This window comes from Erythranthe guttata, chromosome 3 (assembly GCF_056151865.1).
Source record: "Erythranthe guttata isolate IM_541 chromosome 3, IM_541, whole genome shotgun sequence".
NCBI classification, from domain to species: domain Eukaryota; kingdom Viridiplantae; phylum Streptophyta; class Magnoliopsida; order Lamiales; family Phrymaceae; genus Erythranthe; species Erythranthe guttata.
Genome location: NC_142535.1, coordinates 3,770,087 through 3,792,259, shown reverse-complemented (window position 1 = coordinate 3,792,259; position 22,173 = coordinate 3,770,087). Strand labels below are relative to the sequence as shown.

Sequence of the window (22,173 nt, the reverse complement as noted above, 5' to 3'; positions counted from 1 at the left end):
TGCTCTTACGTTGCTGCTCCTGAGTTGTGATCTTATTCGAGAAGAAAAACACAGCAAAAGATTTGTGTAGCGGCCCGCCCCGAGTAGCAGGTTCCTCGTGGCGGAACACCACTCAACATGCAGTACATTCAATGACCCCAAATATGCTCCTCAAAATTGCGATGATCAAAACATCAAACCCCCAATATCTATACCATCGTGTTTACAAAAGGGGATTCTATTACAAGTCGACTTCGACACTACTTACTCTATTAAAAAATTCTCGATCAAAGGATTCCTATACGGAACATAAATAGAGATACCTCTCGACGAGACTAATCGGAGGCATACATGAGCTTTAACTCTTAGTATGAAAATTTAGGTATAAATCTTTCTTTTACCTGCGCATTAATATCAGAAAGGAGAAACGAATAAGTCCGAATGACTTAGTGAAAAACATATGATCCATGAGTATGATGAGAATCAACAGAACAGAACATATAACGAGAGACTTTACAAGAATTTCATTAACAGAAGTGTAACATGTACAAGAGTGTAACATGTACGGCTTGAGTTCAATATTTGGTGGGGTCTCCAACCTTGTAACTCCCAACAAATAAAATCATATCACATCCTTGTCCCTCCACTCCGTCCCGAGTGGCCACTCGGTCGGAAACAAGCAAGAGGCACGACCGGAACGTGCCGATCCGGCTCAGGAACGTTTAACTCCAAACGAACGTGAGTCCGAACCATCAGGAGGTACCATTCGGGAGACCAGTCATCGTCAGCCCAATACTGCCCGATCGTCTTGCCGAAATGGTCCTAGGGCCCAGCTCCCCCAAGAGCGTCCTCAAGGGTGGGGACAGTAGGTTCAAGAATCAATATTATTCCTTTTAGGAATATCAAGTCATTCATTTCAAGAATCAAGTCATTCATTCACAAGATAAGTCATGATCACGATAATCGAACATCAAGTCTCAGGATAATGAACATGTTCGAGAATTCAGTTCAAGCCAAGGAGAGAATATTCGTGAATATGAGAGTCAAGAAGAGCCATAAGTTCAATATCGGATTCCAAGAACGAGTATATCAATATCTCAATGAATTCAATAAACATGAGATTCAAGTTCGAGCCAACGAAATATTTATTCTCGGAAAGCATTCAAGACAAGATTTTGAGAATAAATATAATTCAATATCGATTCAAGGAAAATGTTCAGGCCAAGGAATCAAGTGTAGGAATTAAGCGTGAACATAGCAACCAAGGGAATTGACAAGTTCAAGATTTCAAGAACAAGATCAAGGTTCCAAGTTCGAGCCAAGGAAACGAGTATGCTCGCAAAACATTAAGGATCATATTCCAAGAAAAATATAATCAATGCATCAAAGGATTCAAGATGGAGAATATATTTGGTTCAAACAAAGGAGATATTAAGCGCAGGAAAGAAATCGGATAAGGAGTCATAGTTTCTCACCTGGAGTCCAACGCTAGTGTTATAGAAGTGCTATAGAAGCATCTTTAAGCTTAAACCTTGAGTCAGAGCTTTACTACGCTCAACACCTATGCAAATATTAGAACTAAATAAGATTCCAAACAGTAATATAGCCATATTACCATCCACTATATGACATGGTCAATTTCTTAAACATATACTAAGAATTGCTTCTCGTGGCACTCTATTCAAATAATCACTACGATCGTCGTACTTATCCGAATGACCTAAACGATATATAAAGTTGAAGGTAACATCTGTATCTACAAGTTTACTGAAGACTTTAATCCCAAATTAACAACATAACCCGTCAATAACAACCCCGAAAGATGAATACATAAACCTGCCAGATTTTCGGATAATTTCGTTTACTGTCACAGCCCGTTTGAAAAATCATAACAAATTGTAGAGTTATCCAAATTGTCCAAATAATACATCAAATGAAACCTGGAAGTTTAATCTACAAGTTTCATGAAGTCACCTAGCCCAAATTATGATCCCAATATATCGAAAACAGTCCCGCAAGAAGATACTCAAAACTACCCTGTTTCCGGCAGATTACTGTCATCGGATTCCGACCTCTAAAACACGTATATTAAATACTCTAATTCGATACAATTGAACACTTACTTATATTTTACGATGTCCTCTACGAGTTTCCTGAAGGAACCGATTCGAAATTCGCATTCGAAACCCTTCGATTTCGGCTCCGAAAACAGGTGCGGCAGCAGATTTTGCTTCCCTTCGTTTCAACGAGCGAGCTGAAGTTCTAGCCAATTCCGATGACCACCGCTGATGTAGACAATCAAGAACCACCACCACTGGAAATCTAACTTATTAAGGTTTCGAACGGTACCTTCGGATCATCGATGCTCCATCTTTAAGACCTCCGTTTAATTGATTTACGGAAAAGGCAAAACTCTGAAATTGAAATTCTGGACAGCTCGTCTTCTTTGTCGGATTCCAGCCACCACCGCCGGCGACTGCTGCAGGAGACCACCACCACTATAAATCCGACTTCCCAATATTTCTAATCATATGAGCTGATCATTAATACCCTTTGCTAAAGCATCCACGCAGCCCCGATTATGCTGATAATATGAATTGGGTATTTCAGCCAAGAATCAATATAGAGAGAGAGAGAGAGAAGAGAGGAAGATAGAGAGAAAGAGAGAGACGGTGAGAAGGTGAGAGAAGAAGAAGAAACGTGGCTGCCAAAGAAGGAATTAGAATAGACGAAGTACACGTTGGTTCTTATCTCACTTGTAAATTCTCAAATTACCTTATAGGGCCAAATAGTTTTCTTAATTACCAAATAGATGCCATAACTTTAGATAATTACAATTCTACACTTCCCATCAAATTCGAGATATATTATAATTCCATATCGACACATATCAACTAAATAAATTCAATTATCCCCACACTTAAACAACTTACATATTTACGGGGTGTTACACTCTTCCCTCCTTAATAGAATCCGGTCCCCAGATTCTCAACTATTATTCGAACATGGAAATACAATTTCCTAAAATTATCTTCGTACTCATCCTCGCTTCTTCTACTTGGTGGTTTCTCCATAACACCTTCAAATCTTGTGATTGAAGAATTCGTTATCATGATAGATATCACTTGTGCGTATAGTCTCCAGTATGTATAGAAGGTTGGTGCCGACAATAAGAACCGATTTCTATTCATATGATAATTTATCTTCAAGCCATGTCACTTCAAGGAGTAACATTCAAAATCGATCAAAATGGTGTTAGCTTAGTCGGTATACCTAAAATATATTATAAATTGTTTCCTTAACGATCAATATGTCCCAAACTTGGTATTCACTTAAGTAACGAGTCAAACTACTATCGTAATGAATTCGAAAACACTACTTCAAATACAATATGAGGTAGTAATAGGAAGTCTGCTTGTGGAACCTTAATATCCGACACTTGATTAGAAATATATCCAATTCATCGGTCTCATACTCGATGTAGCCTTACCGTTGAGCAAGATGCTGAATATTTATAATATTCTAGTAGTTGAAGGCCGAGATACGGTTCGTCAACCAATTAATGGGAATTGTGAGGTACATCAACTATGAGGAAACAATCGAGTTAGGGTTGTAGCTAGGAGTGCTACAAATGGTCTGATGAGAGGAATGAAAGGGATTAATAAGGGTCTGATATCGTTCGAATCTTTAAATCTCTCCCTAGTTATCCGTGTCACCTTCCTCAAGAGAACGTGTTTCTGCTCCTCCGTTTCGCTCGAAAATTTGATGCAATTAGAATCATATATCTAGTTCCACATTTGCATAGCTCTTTTGACAATCTTGTGTAGGCTTTGATCTTTATTTGATAAGTCGAACTTTACCGTAGCATTCCCTATGAACTTCAATCACCACTCCTTGCATTTGCTATCATTGGTTATCCGCCGCTCGTCTAGTCTGAAATTGCAAGCTTGATTGACACTTTATTCCATGAACTACTGCGAAAATGTTTGTATTCCAGCTTGATAGATTCCCAATTATCACGATAATCTGCGTTATACGTTCTCAAGGTTCCTTCAATGTTTCCAGTCATCCACTCAAACGAGAAGTTAGTTTTGAGAACGTTTCTCGTAAGCTGAAATTTTGTCCCATATTGCAGATAGTTGCTTTCATAAGAACGAGATGACTCATAATCTATATCGAGATAATGTGAGTTAGCTACAAGAGATAGATTTCGGATCTAAATTATCTTCAGGAGACAAGGAGGCAACTACTTTCCCGGTCCACAAAAATTCTCCTCTCATTGGTCTACATAAAGTGGAATTGAATGCACCACAATTACAATCAACGAGGACGGGCAAGCCTGATTTACTTATTGTATCAACATGGGACACTAGAAGGGCTTAATTATAGATGGAGTTCCCAAAGAGAAGGTTTTCGAATAGTAGGTCGACCAGGCAACGGTTGATGGAAAAGAGCTTTACTTCTAAAATCAAGAGTAATCGAAGATGGCAACGGTTGATACAATCTTCCGGTGGTTTCGCAACCGCATGCCTAATAAATACTTACCGTACAGAAGTCATGACTCAGAATATTCGACTTGAGTAGCCTTAATTCATTGAATTCACTACTATTTCAACATAGGTCAACTAGTCTAATGTCATTCATCGACATTAAGCATGCTCTAATCACGTCCGAAACATTACACACATTATGTCTATTTATGCCGATGGTGAATTACTTCAACCAAACGACATGACGGGTAAAACTTATTAATAACAAGTCGATCATGAGGCCGAATTCTTGTAGTTGTTCGTTCACATCTTACAAAGAAAAGTGCAATCCTCTATAGTGTTATTGACATAGGTGTTGTACTCTAGAAACCTTCTCCACATAGCACTTAGCTCTTGATATTAACCGAATAAAATTGCAAAAACTGATAATCCAATGTTAAGATATAGCTGACTTATCGGACACTAGGGGCTCTAGAGGTGTCTCATGCAAGATTAAGAGGTGGCTCCCGTTGGGTAGCACTTTGTCCCGCAGGTTCAAGAGGTGGCTCCCACATCGTAGCACTTTGCCCTGCATAGCACTTAGCTCCCTGTACCCTGACGATTAGAATCAAGAATTCAAAGTGCTCAAGATACCTTAAGAGTCAACAAACTCTATACAATTTCTAAGTCGTGATAACTACATAACCCTTTTCCGTCGAGTAAGATAATCGTCGAATCCATAAGATGATATAACAATAGATGCATACAACCGTAGTCACATTACACGACATTACCCATAAAAAGTCCAAACTTCTACCTTGAATTATCAATAATAATGACCTATGAGTGAGAGGGAACAACAAGAAGCGATATGAAGAAGTCGAATCACAAGGTTTCAAAGGAATAAGAAACCTCACAGAATAGGCTATCCAAATCAAGAAGTATTAAATGAGATGAGGAATCTCAAAAAGAACGTAACAAGAATATGGAAGCATTCAAACAAGATCAAACACCTCACTCATGATCAATAATGGGAAGGAAGTAAGATAGTCAAACAATATTGTATACAAAGAATCAGATACCTGAAAAAAATAGGTAACCGAGATGCCGAAGTATTGAAATGAGATAAGGAGTTTTGAAATGAGATATGGGATTTCCATTGTGATCAATAATAACAATGGAACAATACATGTACAAGAATTGAATTTTGAGGCCAAAATAACAAGAACCTCAAAATAGGTAGAAAGATTGACCCGATATCAGAATCATAACAATAGTATAGCCAAATCAAACGAGAATAGGGACCTCAAAGGTACTTGAACAAAATCACGAGATTTTCAAGGAAATTGGAACACTGAAAAATGAAGTAGTATAAATTAAGTAAAGCAATATTCAAGAAACAAAAAGTCTCGACAAATAGATTCGCCGAAACTATAGAGTGTTCAAAGAGATACAAAACCTCACAATCAGGTAGATGATCAAAGCAGGTGGTAATAGAATAAAGTAAGAAGCCTCACAAGAACATGTCCAAAGTCATGACGTAGTCAAACTAATTGGATCACTAAGGATGGAGTGAACTGGATAAGAAGTCTCGGCAAATAGATAAGCCAAAACCATAGAATATTTACAAAGGATAGAAAGTGGAGATGGTAACACAATAAGGAAAGGGCTTCAAAACAAGAGATAATCCAAACCATACGGAATTTGAAGGGGTACGAAACCTCATAAATTGGTAACTAAGACTATGAGGTATCAAAATGAGATATGAAAAATCGATTACGAACAACAAATGAAATTAGACAATATAGGCCAACGAAGCAAAACTGAATTCATTGGAATGATAAGGAGTGAACAAAAGAACTCCCGAATATTTGGTTCACCGTAAATTAATACTCAAAACGAGATAATATGGTTCGTATAAGGAAGTAAAGTTATATAGTACTCAAAAGAATGGGACGTCTGCAAAAAGAGTATTACCAAATTCAAGTGAGACTAGGGACCTCACTCGTGATAAACAACGTCGGAGAATTGGGAGAATTGGAAGTCAATTGAAGTAACCAAAAGAACCAAGAATCTCAAACTGCGTCTCAGGTCGTGTATGATAGATATTTCTACGGGTTATTCCTCACTATCTACACGCTAAAAAATTATCTCAATGCCTTTAATACTCGATTACTATCAATCTTCTCAATTTCCCAAGATTCAATTCATAGCTCTACAATTCTCAAAGATCCCTTTTCATCATCGCCCGGGCATCCAACCCAAAGCTACCAAAGCTCTGATACCACCTGTAGCGCCCCGCCCCGAGTAGCAGGTACCTCGTGGCGGAACACCACTCAACATGCAGTACATTCAATGACCCCAAATATGCTCCTCAAATTGCGATGATCAAAACATCAAACCCCCAATATCTATACCATCGTGTTTACAAAAGGGGATTCTATTACAAGTCGACTTCGACACTACTTACTCTATTACAAAATTCTCGATCAAAGGATTCCTATACGGAACATAAATAGAGATACCTCTCGACGAGACTAATCGGAGGCATACATGAGCTTTAACTCTTAGTATGAAAATTTAGGTATAAATCTTTCTTTTACCTGCGCATTAATATCAGAAAGGAGAAACGAATAAGTCCGAATGACTTAGTGAAAAACATATGATCCATGAGTATGATGAGAATCAACAGAACAGAACATATAACGAGAGACTTTACAAGAATTTCATTAACAGAAGTGTAACATGTACAAGAGTGTAACATGTACGGCTTGAGTTCAATATTTGGTGGGGTCTCCAACCTTGTAACTCCCAACAAATAAAATCATATCACATCCTTGTCCCTCCACTCCGTCCCGAGTGGCCACTCGGTCGGAAACAAGCAAGAGGCACGACCGGAACGTGCCGATCCGGCTCAGGAACGTTTAACTCCAAACGAACGTGAGTCCGAACCATCAGGAGGTACCATTCGGGAGACCAGTCATCGTCAGCCCAATACTGCCCGATCGTCTTGCCGAAATGGTCCTAGGGCCCAGCTCCCCCAAGAGCGTCCTCAAGGGTGGGGACAGTAGGTTCAAGAATCAATATTATTCCTTTTAGGAATATCAAGTCATTCATTTCAAGAATCAAGTCATTCATTCACAAGATAAGTCATGATCACGATAATCGAACATCAAGTCTCAGGATAATGAACATGTTCGAGAATTCAGTTCAAGCCAAGGAGAGAATATTCGTGAATATGAGAGTCAAGAAGAGCCATAAGTTCAATATCGGATTCCAAGAACGAGTATATCAATATCTCAATGAATTCAATAAACATGAGATTCAAGTTCGAGCCAACGAAATATTTATTCTCGGAAAGCATTCAAGACAAGATTTTGAGAATAAATATAATTCAATATCGATTCAAGGAAAATGTTCAGGCCAAGGAATCAAGTGTAGGAATTAAGCGTGAACATAGCAACCAAGGGAATTGACAAGTTCAAGATTTCAAGAACAAGATCAAGGTTCCAAGTTCGAGCCAAGGAAACGAGTATGCTCGCAAAACATTAAGGATCATATTCCAAGAAAAATATAATCAATGCATCAAAGGATTCAAGATGGAGAATATATTTGGTTCAAACAAAGGAGATATTAAGCGCAGGAAAGAAATCGGATAAGGAGTCATAGTTTCTCACCTGGAGTCCAACGCTAGTGTTATAGAAGTGCTATAGAAGCATCTTTAAGCTTAAACCTTGAGTCAGAGCTTTACTACGCTCAACACCTATGCAAATATTAGAACTAAATAAGATTCCAAACAGTAATATAGCCATATTACCATCCACTATATGACATGGTCAATTTCTTAAACATATACTAAGAATTGCTTCTCGTGGCACTCTATTCAAATAATCACTACGATCGTCGTACTTATCCGAATGACCTAAACGATATATAAAGTTGAAGGTAACATCTGTATCTACAAGTTTACTGAAGACTTTAATCCCAAATTAACAACATAACCCGTCAATAACAACCCCGAAAGATGAATACATAAACCTGCCAGATTTTCGGATAATTTCGTTTACTGTCACAGCCCGTTTGAAAAATCATAACAAATTGTAGAGTTATCCAAATTGTCCAAATAATACATCAAATGAAACCTGGAAGTTTAATCTACAAGTTTCATGAAGTCACCTAGCCCAAATTATGATCCCAATATATCGAAAACAGTCCCGCAAGAAGATACTCAAAACTACCCTGTTTCCGGCAGATTACTGTCATCGGATTCCGACCTCTAAAACACGTATATTAAATACTCTAATTCGATACAATTGAACACTTACTTATATTTTACGATGTCCTCTACGAGTTTCCTGAAGGAACCGATTCGAAATTCGCATTCGAAACCCTTCGATTTCGGCTCCGAAAACAGGTGCGGCAGCAGATTTTGCTTCCCTTCGTTTCAACGAGCGAGCTGAAGTTCTAGCCAATTCCGATGACCACCGCTGATGTAGACAATCAAGAACCACCACCACTGGAAATCTAACTTATTAAGGTTTCGAACGGTACCTTCGGATCATCGATGCTCCATCTTTAAGACCTCCGTTTAATTGATTTACGGAAAAGGCAAAACTCTGAAATTGAAATTCTGGACAGCTCGTCTTCTTTGTCGGATTCCAGCCACCACCGCCGGCGACTGCTGCAGGAGACCACCACCACTATAAATCCGACTTCCCAATATTTCTAATCATATGAGCTGATCATTAATACCCTTTGCTAAAGCATCCACGCAGCCCCGATTATGCTGATAATATGAATTGGGTATTTCAGCCAAGAATCAATATAGAGAGAGAGAGAGAGAAGAGAGGAAGATAGAGAGAAAGAGAGAGACGGTGAGAAGGTGAGAGAAGAAGAAGAAACGTGGCTGCCAAAGAAGGAATTAGAATAGACGAAGTACACGTTGGTTCTTATCTCACTTGTAAATTCTCAAATTACCTTATAGGGCCAAATAGTTTTCTTAATTACCAAATAGATGCCATAACTTTAGATAATTACAATTCTACACTTCCCATCAAATTCGAGATATATTATAATTCCATATCGACACATATCAACTAAATAAATTCAATTATCCCCACACTTAAACAACTTACATATTTACGGGGTGTTACAATTTGCTTCTTTCACGCGAAAAGAAGATCGGTTCTTCGGGAGGAGAACTCAGAAGATCTCGGGAGGAGGTCGACCCGCCGACTGAGGGACTCAGCGTTGAAGGAACTTCAACCGTGCGGATCAAGGGACGTGTTGCAAAGTGAAGCTTGTTAATTCAGCGTAGTATACAAGAACGGCGTCGACAAAGAGGGAGTCTTTGCATTTCGATTAAGTCCTATTATTGTATTCGTAAAACTAAAGATTAGTAAATTTCATTTGCAGGTCCCCGTGGATGTAGGGTACAATTGTATCCGAACCACTTTAAAATTTGTGTCTTTTTATTACTGTTTCATTAACTGTTGCAACTCTTCGTAAAACAGTAAACCGGTATTTAAAACTGAATCTGGAATTCATCGGACACAAATATATAATTAATTTGCACGAAATAATTCTAACAGAGCGGATGTTTTACGGTTTAATTATCCTTTGCCAATAAATGTTTGTGACGTACGCTTGGCCAAGTTCACTCAAATAGGGGCCAACAAATTTCTCAAAAAACTTAACATCTGGCAACATGCAAATTGTTGAGAGACGAGGCCACCAGTTAATCAACCTCCGACTTTCATGCATCCTCAAAATTTCCAGCCTCGGCGTATAATTATTCTCGATACTACACGCAAGAGACACTGGGTTATCCACAATTGAAGACATATTAAACTTCCCTGTTTCAAGCACAAGTTCTTTTATGGTCTTTATCATCTCCATTGATTTTGTAAACAATGGAGGCGCCTTCCAACATTGCCAATGTTTCGGCATCTGAAAAACCCAAATCCCGAAAAGCCTGCAACTTGAGCTCCCATGTTTCAGCTTCGATGACGAGGGCGGTGGCAAGAAGGAGGAGGTTGGGGTTGGAGAGAACGTGTGAAAAAAAAAAACATAGATGGGAATAATAGAAAGACCAGAGAAAATAAAAGTGGAGAATGGGGATAACTTTAGGCAAGCCATATATGATTTTGCCATATACTGAATTTAATTAATGATTTAATTAATAAGTAGGGGTATCACTAATAATAATGCAAAATGGGTTGGATCCATTCTAATATACCCTAATGTATTTGTGTGTTCTCACTGATTTCCCCTTAAATATATATATCATAGTATTTATATTTCATTCATATCAAATAATATAGTATTATCCATAATATTATTATAACTAAGTATTCATAAAACAATAAAGGGTAAATGATTGTTACCCCCTATTTCTGAAAATATATAGGGATAGGTCATGTGTGTTTTTTTGTCCTAGTTGAAAACCTAAATTTAAACCTTAATTTGTTAAGCCCCGTAGGCAACTTGAAATACAAATTTTGTTCTTTTAGTTTTAATTTATAATAACCTAAATCTAACCCGATAGTGTTTCTCTTTTCTCTCTCAACTCTCGTTCTCTTCTATCTCTCTACACCCACAGGCCACAGCCACTCCGCCGCCCACCGACATTCCCCCTTTGTCTTGCTCCGCGTTCCGTCTGATAAAGCACAAAGTTAGCACATATATTAGCTCAAACTCTGGGTGGAATCATTGGCACTCCTAACTTTATTCCCTGTAATATTTCTTTCATTTAGTTTGATTTGTTTCCTTTTATTTGTCCATAATTGTAGTAATTGACTGTTGTAACCTCTATATATTGTAATGTGTTCAGTCAATGAAATATACAATACAATATTATCAATTCGTTTATGGTACCAGAGCAATCTCTGTTTAAGAACAGAAGCTCTCCATGATTTGCTAATATTTCTTCAATTTTTTCCGTCTATCTTTTCCTCCTCATGTCAATTTTTTTTTTCCTTTTTCTCCCTCGACAACATGTCTTCTCAATCATCCTCACCAGTCAAAGAATCTGTCAAAATCCCACTTCCACCCCATTAGCTACTCTCTCCCCATTCAGTAGCAATCTTATCTCCTTAAATGCTTCTTCGCAAATTCTTTCCAAACTAGCAAAAGATGGAGGAAATTACGCATCCTAGAAATCGCAAATGACCAATCTACTATTTGGTTATGGTCTATTGGGTTATGTTGACTCTCATCCATGTCCACCAACTACTGATCATGAAAACTTTTTTGGGCTTCGACAAAACCGACTTGTACTACTAGCAATTCAATCAACCGTTCATAGCACAATTGGTCCTGCTATTAATAATTGTACTACTTCCGCTGCGGTCTGGATCAAATTGGAGACGAGCTATGCGAACACTCGCATGCTCACACTTTTGTCCATGCTAATGAGCGCCAAGAAAGAAGGAAAACTCTTGTTGATGATCTGGCTATCATTGGCCATTCACTAGGTGATGTGGAAATAATGGCACACACTCTAAATGGCCTCACTGATGAGTTTAAGTAATTATCTATGGTTGTTCGCATTCGAGACTCTCCAATATCTTTTGAAGATCTCTATGACAAACTTCTTGGTGAAGAGATGATTTAAAATCATGGACAATCTAAGGAAAGTGACACACATGTTACTGTCCAACTTGCTCAAACACAAAATAATTATGGGGCAAGAACATCAAGCTAAGGGGCCTCAAGGTAGACCAAATCACTACAACAACTTCAATAACAATTCCAGACAGTCTATTCCTTTCCCCACTCAATCTCGGCAATCACCAACTTACCGCCGAAATTCTCATGGTACAAACTTTAACTCAAGTTCTCAATTTCTCTCACCCTCTTGGAATCCAAATTATCATCAGGGGCAAGGTCAATCTCGTATTGTGTGTCAATTATGTGACAAACCAGGCCATAGTGCCAAAACATGTCGCTCTCGCGGTAGACCATCTTCTACATACACTCGACCTCAGGCGTACTCTATTGACGGGGACTCAAGCAAAAGCAACAACAATTGGGTTCTAGACTCGGGGGCTACCCATCATATTACATCTGATCTTCAGAATCTTTCCATGCACTCGGAATACGTTGGAAACGAGGACATTATAATTGGCATGGTAATGGAATCTCTATCTCTCATATTGGTTCTTCTACTCTTCAATCTTCATTTACCTCATTTACATTAAATAATATTTTGTGTGCGTCTATGATCAAGAAAAACCTTATTTATGTATCTCAATTTTGCAAGCAAAATCATGCCTCTATAGATTTTTTTCCTTATCATTTCTTGTAAAGGATTTGAGCACGAGAGTATCGTTGGCCCGAGGCCGGAGTAGGAACAACTTGTACGAGTGCCTCGGCACCATTATCCTCCTCCAAATCTCTCCATCCACCACTTTCAGCATCTCTTGCCCTTACCTCCCAATTGTGGCATCAACATCTCGGTCATCCATCTCTACCTATTCTGAAGAAAATACATACTAGCAATAATATCTATGCTTCTCCTTCTATTAATCCTTGTAACTCTTGCCTATGTAATAAAAGCCATAAATTATCTTTCGAAACCTGATTAGTTATTTGTGAAAACCCCTTTCAGTTATTTATTTCTGATGTTTGGGGACCTGTCCGATCAACTCTATTGGAAATTTTCGATATTACATTATTTTTGTTGATTACTTCACTAAATACACCTGGATATATCCATTGAAGTTAAAATCTGAGGTTTATAGTGTGTTTGAAAAATTCAAAAAGTTGGTCGAAAATTTCTTTTAAACTCATATTCAAACCATGTACACTGATGGTGGTGGTGAATATACAGCTCTTTCCCATATTTTAGCAAAGTTTGGTATTCAACACCTCACTTCCCTTCCCTATACCCCGAACATGTTGGTTCCGCAGAAAGAAAACAACGCCACATTGTTGAAACCGGCCTTACTTTGCTTCATCAAGCATCTCTTCCTCCATACCTATGGTCATATGCATTTCAAACTGCTGCATATCTTATAAATCGTATGCCCACATCTGTTCTCGAAAATGCAAGGCCATACATATTATAAGTTATTTGGTCATCACCCAAAATACACTTCACTTCGTGTTTTTGGATGTCTATGTTATCCTTGGCTTCGTCCCTATACCAATCACAAACTCGAGCCACGTTCTCGACCTTGTGTATATCTCGGTTTCTCTCTTTCTCATCATTCATTTACATGTCTAGATGTTAAAACTAATAGAAATTTTATTTCAAGACATGTTATTGTTTATGAAAAATATATTTTCCATACACCCATTAATACATATAGTTAGTACAAAAATTTTCTATAACTCTTAGCTAAAAGTTATACTTGATCTTGTTGGAGATGTGCTTAGATTAGTTTTTTGGGTAGATTACAATCATCTCTATGAGGTAAAGTCTGAATACAAAAAAATCTCTATTATACGGTCGTTAGGTTGAGTTTGTCACACATGGTTAGTCTAAGGTGGTTTACGTCTCTCGTATGGTTTGCAAGGTATTATACGAGACTGTAGGTTTACCCAGTACACCTATATGGTTGGTTGCGGGTTCCTTCATTACAAAAAAAAAAAAGGTAAATACGAAAAAATCTCTTTGTGTTTAGAAATTATATTCAGCCCCTTGTAGTTTGTAATTTTCCTACATCCACCCCTACAAAAGGGTGTTAATTTAAGAAAGCTGCAAAATTTTGAGTGTGGATGTAATTATGAAAACATGAGGGCATATTTTGTAAATAAACCTTACCTCAGGGGCTGTTGTAATTTACACTAGTTTTTTTTTCAAATATACCCTAATTTGGTCCGTAGGTCTTCGTCTTCCTTAAGCCAGTTCCGTCAGTACTCCGGTGGATAAACCTGCAACGCCGGGAGGGGTTCCCGGCGGGAAAGCTCCAACGATCAAGTCAGTGATCGGAATAGAGGAAAAACGTGTATGCAATGTAACAGTGACTAGTGTATATTTTTCTCGTGTGTGTGCGTATGTTGATTCTCTTATTTATAGATGAGGAGAGCTTGGCCTCCAAGGCTTTCCTTTTTTAGGGTTTCTCTTTTCCCCCAAGTCATGTATCTTGGGCCTGTATTGCCCTGGGCTCGCCTTACCCCGTTTTGGTATTGGGCTGGCGAGTGAAGGTACTCCCACGAGGTTCCGAGGTTCGCGCCATACGACGACTTCGGTCATAGTACCGAACTAAGTCATCATGGGTTCTTCATTATGGGCCTATCGCATTGGGCTTACCCTAATGGGCTTATGCTTATTTGTTAATTGTCAAACGAGCCCATATCAACTACTCCCCCCTACTCCTTATTTATAATACGAGTCTGCTCCTTCTCACCTCGTGTTATAAGTACGGAGTACGAGGTGCGAGCTCGGACTTCGGTTCACGTCTGGTTGGTGCACGCAACCTTTCCACTTTTCCTCCATTTAATTATTCTGACATCCCGTGTGGTCGATTCGAGTTCCCTAGGTCATCATGGAAAAATTTCAATCAGTGCTTTCAGCGTCGGATTCGAGGCATTCTTCATTGAATCTTGGCCGCCCGAAGAAACGGTTATGATTGACCTTCCCTTTTCCCTAGGTCATTATTGAGGAATTTCGATCGGCGCCTCTTGCATCGGGTTCGGGGTGACTTACTTTGAATCTTGGCCATCCGAATAGACGGTCACGATCGAGTTTTCTCCTTTCCCTTCTTCTATAAATACCTGGCCCTTGCCATTTTTTAAGATTTTTTTCTTTTTCCACCCTCGTGCTTTCTCTTCTCTTATTACTTCTTCTCCGGCGAACCTGCTTTTCCGAGACAGAGATCTTATCCTTCGTGCCCATTTTCTACCCCGACAAAGGTACTACTTCTTTCCCCCATCTCTTATTACCCCCGCCTTAACTCTTCGAATTGATAATGTCTGCCCGTTCTCCCGATCCTTTCGGCCAAAAAGTGCCCTCCGGGGAGGGGGATGAAAACCCCGCTTTTTCTATTTCTTCCTCGTCGGAGGAAGGACCCTACTTCTCCCCCTCGGGCAAACTCTTAGAACGGCCCAAGAAGAGGGGCAGAAAAGAGATTTCGTCTTCTGCGAGGAGTGGTTCTCCTTCCCTATCTGAAGGACGAGATTTGGATGACCAATGGGGACCTAGTACTTTGAGCGAGACAGATCTCACTAACTTAGTTCGCGACATAGGCCTTCCTACCGATGTCGAATTGATTCTTCCTTCGCGAGATGATCGCCCTCTAAACCCTCCTTTAGGTTTTAGTACTTGGTTTTCAGAGCAATTCTACTTCGGTTTGTCTTTTCCCATCTCGCCCTGGTTTTCCGAGATTGCCCAATTATGTAACGTGTCCCTTAACCAATTCCACCCCCATGCCATAATAATCATGACCGGATTTCGCATGCTATGCGCCTGGTCGGGGGTGATTCCCACGCCAGCTCGCTTCCGGAGTGTAATGGTATTAAAGAATTCGAGTCCTTTCCATGTCTCTATCTCGGCTCGTCCGGGTTTTAAGATTCTGATGCCACCTAATAAAACCGATGGGTGGCAAGGTCACTATTTCTTCGCCAGAAATCCTGTTGACACGCCTTATTTGTGTCCTTGGCTCGCCACCCTGCCTGAAAAGAAAAGGGGTAAACCTTTGGCGGTTGACGAATGTGTATTAAAAATGATATCCCACTTTCAACCGAGCCACGGCGTCCCGGATAGCCTCACCAGCTTTCCGCCGATGCTTCGCCACTTCCGTTTTCACGACAACGGCACGTATTCTCTAACTCGGGAAGACTTAGGTGGGTTTGGTTATAGCACTAATTATTACTTCGACTCACTGTCTTACTTCGGTCGGTCTGTTTTTTGTTGTTTCGCTAGCTATGTACTTATATGTCTTATATCTCACCCGCGTATCTCCCCTTGCCCGTTTGTTTTGGTGCGTAGATCTAAGGATGAAGAGGATGTTCCGAGGTGACAAGCCGGCTACCCGTCCTTCCGAGCCGGAACCTGGGTTCGAAGCGTCCGAGTTTCAGCGCCCTCTAATCGCTGAATCCGAGAAGAGATCTTCGGAAGAAGGGGCTCTAAGGCCCAGGCCATCGAAGAAAAACGCCGCTCCTCCTCGCGCCCGCGGTGGACCTCCCTCGCGAACTGAGGATTCTGAACCTTCTAAACGATCCTCCGCAATAGTTCTCGCCTCGTCACCGCCTCCTTCCTCAACCGAAGAGGTGGTAGAGAGAGAACCTGCTCCGAAGAAACGGAGGTCTGAGTTGGCTCTTGGGGCGGCTGGGTCATCTTTACCGGCTGGTTTCGGACTTCATCTCTGTCAAAACGCAGAGAATGCCATTGCTGCATGTCGGTCCCTGGCCTTCCCCACCGACGTTGCCCATTTCGGGCAGATGAGTAAAGGCGACCGACTTGAGCTACTTCTTCACAACATTACACAGGTTTGTCTGATCTCGGTCATGCAGACCAATTCCTTAATTTCATATTTTTTATTCAAGGCTAACCTTGTTTGAACTCCTTGTACATGCAGCAATTCGCCATCGCTTTCTCGGGTCCTTTGGGATGGGATGATGTCTCGCGTGAGGCATACGATAACCAAAAGAAGGAGGTGACTCAACTTCGAAAAGAAGTTCGGGGCCTGAAGGAGAGTTTGGCGATGTCTGAATCGTCGAAGGAAGGGCTGTTTGCCGAGGTGAAGAGGCTGCAGGAGAGAGAGAAGATCTTACAGGCGGAGAAGGACTCTCTGGGTTCTCATGTCACCAGCCTAGAAGAAAAAGCCAAAGGGCTTTCCAACGAGCTGTATGCAGCCGGAGTGCAGGCCTCTACTAATTTCGCCGAGGGGGTGAAAGAAGGGCAAAGGCTATTCCCGGGGTCGCCCGAGGGTCTCCGTTTTATTGAGGAGTTCGTTCGTCGCTTCTTTCACCGGTTGTGGCGTTCGACTACTTTCACCCGAGAAGCCTCAGGGTTGGCTCGTTTCTTCTTCTCCTCGGCGGTTGCAGCCGTTCGAAAGAGGTTATGTGGTGCTGGCATCGAATTCCCGTTGGTGGAAAGTGAACTAGCCGAAGACCTTCCCGATGACGTGATCCCGGGTTTTGAGGGGGACGTTAATGAGGACCCCAACTTGGAATGGTGGAGGCCGGTTTACCAGGGCCTTGTTGAAGAGTTTACCCGTCAAGGAGCCATTACGGACTTTGTCGGGGACATTGGAGCCCTTGGAATGGTGGTTAGTTCCGGAGAGGCACAGCCAAGCCCCGTTTCGCCAACCCCTCCGGATGCGGAGAATCGGAGTGAAGCAGATGCAGCAGTTCCGAAGTGAAGACCCAAAAAAAAACTTAACCATTTTTTATGTTTTGTATTTTGAATATGTATTTCTTAAACATTACTCTCTTTATTTCCTTAACAATTTCTCCGTTTTTCCATATGCTTGAAATGTCTTTATTCGCTTTTATGTCTGTGTCGTTTTGGGCTTCAGACTTAGTCTGTCAATATCCCTACTGATCTTCGGTAGTGTTTATTCCTTAAGCTTATCCATCAGCTCAATCTTGTACCACTCCTATATTTTAACTTAGTACCCAATCTTAATATTTTGCGTACGAATACGCGAATTAACGCCACAATGAAACACGCGAGTTAACGCCACAATGAAACACGCGAGTTAACGCCACAGTGAAACACGCGAGTTAACGCCACAATGAAACACGCGAGTTAACGCCACAGTAAAACACGCGAGTTAACGCCACAATGAAACACGCGAGTTAACGCCACAGTGAAACACGCGATTTAACGCCACAATAAAACACGCGAGTTAACGCCACAATAAAACACGCGAGTTAACGCCACAGTGAAACACGCGAGTTAACGCCACAATGAAACACGCGAGTTAACGCCACCATGAAACACGCGAGTTAACGCCACAATGAAACACGCGAGTTAACGCCACAATGAAACACGCGAGTTAACGCCTCAGTAAAACACGCGAGTTAACGCCACAATAAAACACGCGAGTTAACGCCACAGTAAAACACGCGAGTTAACGCCACAATGAAACACGCGAGTTAACGCCACAATAAAACACGCGAGTTAACGCCACAATGAAACACGCGAGTTAACGCCACAATGAAACACGCGAGTTAACGCCACAGTGAAACACGCGAGTTAACGCCACAATGAAACACGCGAGTTAACGCCACAATGAAACACGCGAGTTAACGCCTCAGTAAAACACGCGAGTTAACGCCACAATAAAACACGCGAGTTAACGCCACAGTAAAACACGCGAGTTAACGCCACAATGAAACACGCGAGTTAACGCCACAGTAAAACACGCGAGTTAACGCCACAATAAAACACGCGAGTTAACGCCACAATGAAATACGCGAGTTAACGCCACAATGAAACACGCGAGCTAACGCCACAGTAAAACACGCGAGTTAACGCCACAATGAAAACTTTAAATAAATAACACAAGGATTTTTTAACGTGGAAACCCTCCAAATAAGGAGAGAAAAAACCACGGGGCCTAGCCCAGATCGGAAAATGGATGTTTATTAATGGTTGTTTTGCCTGTACAAGGTGTGTCTCGATTTCGCTGACTTAATTGCCTCGATCTCCTTTCTCTCTCTTTTTTTTTTTTTTTTTTTTTTTTTTTTTTTTTTTTTTTTTTTTTACGCGAAGAAGCGTTTCAAATGGATGACATTCCATGCTCGTGGCAATGGTTTTCCTTCTACGTCTGCCAACTCATATCCTCCACCAGCCAAACATTTTGTGACCGTGTATGGTCCTTCCCAATTGGCCTCTAACTTTCCTGTGTGCTTTAGTGCGTCAGCTCGTCGCAGGACGAGATCACCGATCTGGAATGAACGAGACCGTACCCCTTGATCGTATCGAGCCTTGATCAGGTTCTTACTTCGTTCCATGTGTAGATACGCCGCTTCTCGTAGGTCAAAAACCTCATCCAGCTGTGTCCTCAGGGCATCATCGTTTGTCCTTTCATCAAATGTGGCGATGCGGAGTGTGTCCATTGCCACCTCGACCGGGATAACAGCATCGGTTCCGTAAGTTAACCGAAATGGCGTCTCGCCAGTAGCTGCTTTGACTGTTGTCCGGTAAGACCAAAGGACTGAGGGCAGTTCGTCTACCCAACTTCCCCCTAACTCGTCCAGTCTCTTCTTCAAACCGTTGACAATGGTCCGGTTTGTGGATTCGACTTGACCATTAGCCTGGGGATGTGCTACCGCCACGAATTTCTGTGTTATCTTCATTTCCTCGCACCATGCACGAATTTTCTTGCCGTTGAACTGAGTGCCGTTGTCCGATACGATGCTTCTAGGCAGACCAAACCGACAACAGATATTCTTCCAGACGAAGTGCATGACCTCGTCCTCTGATATTTTTGATAAGGCCTCAGCTTCGACCCATTTAGTGAAGTAGTCTACCGCAACGATGATGAACTTTTTCCGGCCAGTGGTTTGAGGGAATGGTCCCACTAGGTCAATCCCCCATTGAGCAAAGGGACATGGGGCACTCATGGTAATCATCTCTTCCCCCGGTTTATGGATAAGGGGGGCATATTTTTGGCATTGTGCGCAGTGTTGAACGTATCGGTGTGTGTCTTCTTTCATACCGGGCCAATAATACCCTGCCCGATATAACTTTTGTATGAGGGCCCGAGCTCCTCCGTGCTCACCGCAACCACCTCGGTGTGCTTCGTCAAGGACGTGTTCAGCCTCCTGCTTTCCCAAACATCTCGCATCGATTGTAGCGAAATTCCTTTTATATAACACCTCGTGCCGCACGTAAAAGTGCCTCGCTTTATACGCCAATCGATTTTGTTCCCTTTTTGTGCCAGTTCGCTCTCCTCTGAAATACTTGAACAGAGGTGTTCTCCAGTCCGGCTCTTCATCGATCAACATGACTCCCGATGTCGGGGTAGGGGCAATGAGGATAGTGATTTTCCTTTCAACACAGTCAGCGACTGACGACCCGATTTTAGCGAGGAAGTCGGCCCGTTGGTTATCGTTCCTCGGTAGTTGATGCACTGTGCAAGCTTCGAAGGTTTCTTGCACTGCTCGAGCTTTATTCACATACCCCTTCATTCTATCATTTTTTACTTCGTAATCCCCCTCTAGTTGGTGTATCACCAATTGCGAGTCAGAGTATATCCGCACCACTCGCGCTCCGAGCTCCTGAGCGATCTCCATACCGCGGATGAAGGCTTCGTACTCTGCTTCATTATTGGAAACTCGAGGTAATCGGACGGCAAACTCGACCTCCGTTCCTGTGGGATCGATGACTATTATTCCTGCCCCTGCTCCTGTTGCTGTAGATGACCCATCTACGTAAATTTTCCACTCTTTCTCGATTGGTATTCGAGTAGTCTCCCGGATGAAATCTACCAGCGCCTGTCCTTTGACCGAGGTGCGGGGTTGATACTGGATCTCGTACTGTCCTAATTCGATGGCCCATTTAACAATTCGTCCTGACGCAGTAGGTTGGCCCAGGGTTTGCCGAAGTGGTAAACTTGTACGGATTATCATGGTATGCGACAGGAAGTAAGGCCGGAGTCGTCGCGTGGTAAGGACCAGAGCATACGCTATTTTTTCGACTTCAGAATATCTGCTTTCCGACGTAGTCAGGATTTTACTAGTATAGTAGATCGGCTTTTGCTGGTTATTCACCTCTTTGAATAAGACCGAGCTGATTGATTCGTCACCTACCGATAGGTATACGAACAGAGTTTCGCCCTTTTCGGGAGTGCTGAGAATCGGCAGACAAGTGAGGGATCGTTTTAATGCCTCGAATGCGAGCTGACACTCGTTAGTCCATTCGAACTGAGCCGTTTTCCTCAATATTTTAAAGAAAGGTAGACTCTTATCAGCCATCCGTGATATAAACCGGGCTAGGGCTACCACCTTTCCTGCTAAGGATTGAACTTCTTTGATGGAGCGAGGGGGTGTCATCTGGAGCACGGCCTCAACCTTATCCTGGTTCACCTTAATACCTTCTCGATTAACGACATATCCCAGAAACTTTCCAGCTTGTACTGCGAATGCGCATTTCGCGGGGTTCAATTTCATTCCATGTAGACGAAGGGTGGCAAAGGTCTCGGCTAGATCTGCGAGGTGTGTAGAACGCCTTTTGCTTTTAACTAACATGTCGTCAACGTAGACTTCGATGTTGCGTCCGAGTTGAGCCCGAAACATTCTATCCATCAATCGCTGATATGTGGCCCCTGCATTTTTCAAACCGAAAGGCATTACCACGTAGCAGTAAGTGCCCGTGGCCGTGACAAAACTTACTGCCGGCTGATCCTTCTCGTCCAACGGAATCTGGTGATATCCCTGCGAAGCATCCATCATACTAAGCAGTTCGCAGCCGGCAGTGGCATCTACAAGTTGATCTATGCGAGGTAAGGGATAATCGTCCTTTGGGCAAGCCTTGTTTAAGTCCCTGAAGTCGATGCACATTCGCCACTGGCCGTTGGCTTTTTGCACTAAAACTGCATTGGATAGCCATGTGGGGAATTGGATTTCCCTGATATGTCCGATGTCCAGAAGTCGCTGGACCTCCTTGTGTATGATTTCGTCCTTTTCGGTACCGAAGTGCCGTCGTTTTTGTTTGACGGGTCTACACTCAGGTCGCAAATTGAGCCGGTGCACAACAGTACGAGGTGAGATACCGGTTAGGTCACTTGGTTGCCATGCGAAGATGTCTTCATTAGATCGTAGTAAC

At 41.7% G+C, this 22,173-nt stretch overlaps 1 protein-coding gene and 2 long non-coding RNA genes across 3 annotated transcripts; 1 reads left to right on the top strand and 2 right to left on the bottom strand.

Annotated features, from left to right (window-relative positions):
* Nucleotides 1–291: 291 nt before the first annotated feature.
* On the bottom strand, nucleotides 292–2,713 carry LOC148771563 (uncharacterized). Its single transcript, XR_016030222.1, has 2 exons — nucleotides 2,103–2,713; nucleotides 292–1,540 (listed from the first exon to the last, which is right to left on the bottom strand). It is a non-coding gene; the product is annotated as an uncharacterized LOC148771563 (long non-coding RNA).
* A 4,249-nt stretch (nucleotides 2,714–6,962) lies between these two features.
* Nucleotides 6,963–9,384, bottom strand: LOC148771562 (uncharacterized). The gene is made up of 2 exons (XR_016030221.1): nucleotides 8,774–9,384; nucleotides 6,963–8,211 (listed from the first exon to the last, which is right to left on the bottom strand). It is a non-coding gene; the product is annotated as an uncharacterized LOC148771562 (long non-coding RNA).
* A 5,980-nt stretch (nucleotides 9,385–15,364) lies between these two features.
* On the top strand, nucleotides 15,365–17,758 carry LOC148771561 (uncharacterized). Its single transcript, XM_088815115.1, has 3 exons — nucleotides 15,365–16,208; nucleotides 16,255–16,883; nucleotides 16,973–17,758. The coding sequence occupies exons 1-3, from the start codon at nucleotides 15,365–15,367 to the stop codon at nucleotides 17,756–17,758; spliced, it is 2,259 nt and encodes a 752-aa protein (XP_088671241.1).
* The last annotated feature ends 4,415 nt before the right edge of the window (nucleotides 17,759–22,173 follow it).

Excerpts from the sequence above, each read along its gene's own strand:
- LOC148771561 (XM_088815115.1), top strand. The coding sequence starts at position 15,365 with ATGTCTGCCCGTTCTCCCGATCCTTTCGGCCAAAAAGTGCCCTCCGGG. Across the intron at positions 16,209-16,254 it reads CTTCCGTTTTCACGACAACG|CACTAATTATTACTTCGACT; the intron begins GCACGTATTCTC and ends GTTTGGTTATAG. Across the intron at positions 16,884-16,972 it reads TTCTTCACAACATTACACAG|CAATTCGCCATCGCTTTCTC; the intron begins GTTTGTCTGATC and ends TTGTACATGCAG.